Raw genomic sequence first — 4389 nt, forward strand, 5'->3', positions numbered from 1 at the left:
AAGCAAGAAACTGTGAATGAAAAGACTGGCTTTCTCTTGTGGTGGCATTAAATACTGAGAGATTTAGGGCAAGTAGGTGAACATCAATTTAAATATATATAATTTTATAAATTTATATATATAAAGTTGGTGAGACTAGATTTCCTCCCAGAGGGCCTTGAGTTCCCTCAGTTCCAATTTTGCATCTGAGTACTTTACTGATACGCGTGTATCCCATTCTTTTACCTACCCAAGGGAGGATCTCAATAGACAGGTTGCAAAGAACTCGCAGCAGCCCTGCCCTGGCTCTGGCACATCATTACCTGAGTGCACAATATGTACTAAGAGTTCCACCGAGGGAGATAGTCTGGACTTCTTAGAAGTTATAGGTAAAATATCAGCGTTTTCTTTTCGGCTGAGTATGTGAAACGTTTCAAGGGTTGTTTGAGTGGCTGCCTTTCTTTCCTTGCTCTAGGTCCCCACCTGCTTTGCATCTCACCATCGAGCAGACGGCCTGCTGGAAGTTGTTGCTGGCGACCACGTACAGTGACAGGTTGCCAAAGGTGTTCAGGGCAGCCAGCGGTCTAGAAACGATGTACGCCTCATGGATCTGATTCTCAATGGAGCAGCTGATTGAAAGCAGGCGAGATTCAATCCGAATGACCCTCAGGATGTGGAAAGGCAAAAAGCATACATAAAACACGACCAGCAGCAGAATGGTTAGTCTTCGAGCTTTCTGCTTAAGGCAGCTGTGCGTCCGAGGTCCCTGTGTTAGGGTGTAGATAATCATCGTATAGCAAAGTGTCACGATCACCAAGGGGAGGCAGAAAGTGGTCGCGGTCAAAACTAGATTGTACCATTTGATGGTCGTGAGGTCATCTGAGCTGGTGAGGTCAAGGCAGGCGGATCTGTTGGTCCTGGTGGTTGATGTGATCAGAAAGGTTATGGGCATGACGGCCACCAGCGAAATGATCCACACCACCCCACAGGCCACCACGGCCCATCGAGTTTTATGGATGGAAAAGCAGCTCATCGGGTGAATAACGACAAAGTAGCGGAAGATGCTGAAACAGGTGAGAAAGAGGATGCTGCTATACAGGTTAAAATGGAAGCCGAAGCGGATAAACTTGCACATGAAATCCCCAAAGATCCAGTTTTCTCCGCTGGCGTAGTAGTGAATCAGGAAAGGCAGGCTGGTGAGGTACAGCAGGTCCGTGCAGGCCAGGTTCAGCATGATGATGGTGCTGCTTCTCCAGGGCCGCATCTTGAAGATGTACGTGGAAATTGCCACTGCGTTCCCGGGAAAGCCCACCAGGAAGATGATGCTATAAATAACAGGGAGGTAGTGCGTCTTGAGTGGGATCTTTTCATCAGTGCAATTTCCAAGAGCAGCTGCATAATTGGGGAAATCAGAAGCATTTGCAAAATCATCTAGTGGCTCATTCATGGTTGTCTCCTTTCATTTTGCAAGAAAACAAGAGAGTGCAGTTTGGCGATACGAATCTAGAGAAAGTAACTCGCTGATAAAGGAAAACAGAAAACATTAATGGTAGGGTAACGAAAACAACGATCCACTTTTTAAGGAAAATTGCTCTAACAGCCTAAATTTGCCACTCTTTCTCTTTAATCTCCAAAGAGACCCTGCGGAAGAAATTGAATTTCAGAGAAAATGACTGTAAGGCAAGTTACTAAAGACATCTAACAATAATATAAAAGTTAAATACTATGAGAAGTAAAATGAAGGACTGGGGTGGAAAACCCCACGCTGTAGCTGTAGAAGACGACTTGGCCAGGTTGCTGTTGAGGTATGCCCTAGAGTGTCACCATTAGAGACTTAACCACAGCAAGATCCACCACTAATCACGCGTGAGGCACTTCACCAACGTGTTACCTCTAAACTTGACAAAACGCTGAGAACATTTCTTATTATCTCTACTTTACAGAAGAGACTAAAACTGCCACCTGTTCCTGGTAACACATCTAGTGGCACAGCGGGGGTTTGAACCTATCTTTGTCTGACTTAGAACCCATTCTCTTTCCAAACTGCCTCTGCGCTGCCTCTCAATCTGGATGACCCTAAGTGAGGGACGCGATGGGAAGTGCAAAGGCATGACGAGACGGAAGACCAGACATTTCTAAAATGTAGATTTCATGCATTCCAACATTATATGTCTGGTAGATTTCATTTTCAAATTTCAGCTCTTCCAACCCATTTTAACAGCTAACATAATTTGCTCATGTTGTGAGGGGTGTGTTTGCAGGGGGAGGAGGGACAACAGCTTCATGCAGTGTTAAGAGCTAGGGTGCTATTGCCAGAGGCGCTGACCTTGACTCTGTTTAGCCAAAGAGTAGTTGTGTGTCCCTAGGCAAGTTGCTTACGCTCTCCAGGGCTGAGAGGAGTGGGATTTTAACCTTTCTTCTTCTTGCTTATCAGTGTTTTCTAAAATTCTGACTGTGAATTTCTGCATGAAGATCATTTAAAAGAAGAATTACTTACAATTAGGTTATTATTCGGATGTAAATGCTGTTGGTGAAATGCATCCACTCACATATTTATGGAGCACCCACTGTGTATTAATTAGGCACGCTGCCAGATCCTACAGATACCAAATGAATAACATGCACAGATGTACAAGCCACTGTCTCAGTCTACTCGGGGAGATGGACAGAGAAATTATTTTAACAAAATACAACCCTACCTCATGGAACTGTCAATATATCCAGAAAAAAAAGACACGAAAAACACCTGGAACGCTGCTGGGCGCATAATAAGTGCTCAATAAATGTTAGGTGTTAATCACTAAGTCCTTTGACAGATGAATAGTACAAGGCTACTGGTATTACCAAGAAGGGAGGGAACAGCTACCTAGAGAATAGGAGAGGGCACTAAAGGAACATCATTTAGCAGGGAACATTTAATCTGAAACTAGCAAGAAGAGAGGAAAGGGCTTCCAGGCAAAGGGAATAACATGTGCAAAGGCACTGAGGTGTGACAGAGTTCAAGAGGTTTCAAGAGAAATCTCAGAATGCATTTAAACATTTATTACTTTTATTCTGAATGAATTGGGGAAAGAACAGTTCAGGGATAGGAAGCCTGCCAGGCACTGAGGTGTGACAGAGTCCGAGAGGGCAGCTGTCAGGATCCACACGTGACAGGCCAGTGCTCCCTTGGAACATGTATTACCAATCAAAAGCGAATGTTTCTCTCCTGGTTCAGTTAATTTACCCTCACTGGTATTGCTATTTGTAGAGCTACCACAGACACAGAACTAGGGTTGACAGGAGTTAGGCACTGCTGACCAGCAAGGGTGCTGTGAAGCCAGGAAACCACAGTAGATAGCTTTTCCCTTGGCCAAAAGCCATAATGGGCTTATGCATGGGTAGAAGGCAGTCATTTAAACCCAAAAGAAAATGGTCAGGGTCAGGGAGTCACTGAAGTAGCACTTTCTGAAGTCTGTTCTTAGCAAGTCAAGATTCAAGACTGCTTATCTGTCAGCTCCTTGAAAGCAGAAGCATGAAGTCACCTCGTACCCCAGGGGCCGACACACATATTTATCGTGTGGCCTCAATAAATATTGTTGAATAAAAGAATCATGAGTAACATCAGCAAAATTTATCTTGTGCCGAAAAGCTAGTAAAGCGGTAATGGTTATTCAAAAAAAAAAGTTTGATCCTTTAATGGATTTTCAAATAAGGTGCAAAATTAATTTCTGTCATTGCAAATAAACCCCTGCCATGTTATGGGGCCATTTTAAACCATAATCATATCAGGAAAAGGCAGGCTGTAGGTAGAAACAACCACCTTATTGTTTTGAAAAACAACAGTGCAGCTTGGGATTTATTGAACAATGACTGACCAATTGTAAGGGAGCAGGGGTTGACTGAGAAGTGTCACCCCTCTCCCCTAAACCTCACTAAAAGAATGGTTTGAGTTTACAAAATACGTGTGAGGTTAAGAACAGGAGACAAAAACTGGTCAGGGCTGTGAGCGAAGTAGAATGAGGCAGTTTCTTTCCTCGACAGTTCCAGAGTCCTGTGCAATTCACTGCTGCCACCAGAGCACCGGATGACCACAAAGGCACCATTTCCATTCAAAGGACATTGTGGAATGATGTGTTCTGTTCCCTACTGTGGATCTCAGTCATAGGGTGGTTACAGACCACAGAGGACTACCGGACCCTGTATAAACTAGAAAGAATGATCTATTAAGCTTCAACATAACCGGATGGATACGTTTGAACTACACTAGATGCCACACAAATAAAAGCAAGCACCAAAGATTTGGGAATTGTTTATGATGGAAAAAAACCTCCATAATTTTAGCCTCTACTTTTTTCTCTGAAATTTGGAAGAGATTGGGAGTGTTTGAGGCTAGCTGCAGGATGTCAGTGTTTGGGGAATGCACAGCTC

The 4389-nt window shown here is 43.8% G+C and overlaps 1 protein-coding gene across 1 annotated transcript; it reads right to left on the reverse strand.

Moving 5' to 3' along the window:
- Nucleotides 1–412: 412 nt before the first annotated feature.
- Nucleotides 413–1426, reverse strand: OXGR1 (oxoglutarate receptor 1). The gene has a single exon (XM_007124034.1). The coding sequence runs from the start codon at nucleotides 1424–1426 to the stop codon at nucleotides 413–415; it is 1014 nt and encodes a 337-aa protein (XP_007124096.1).
- Nucleotides 1427–4389: the final 2963 nt, after the last annotated feature.

This window comes from Physeter macrocephalus, chromosome 13 (genome assembly GCF_002837175.3).
Source record: "Physeter macrocephalus isolate SW-GA chromosome 13, ASM283717v5, whole genome shotgun sequence".
Classification (NCBI taxonomy): domain Eukaryota; kingdom Metazoa; phylum Chordata; class Mammalia; order Artiodactyla; family Physeteridae; genus Physeter; species Physeter macrocephalus.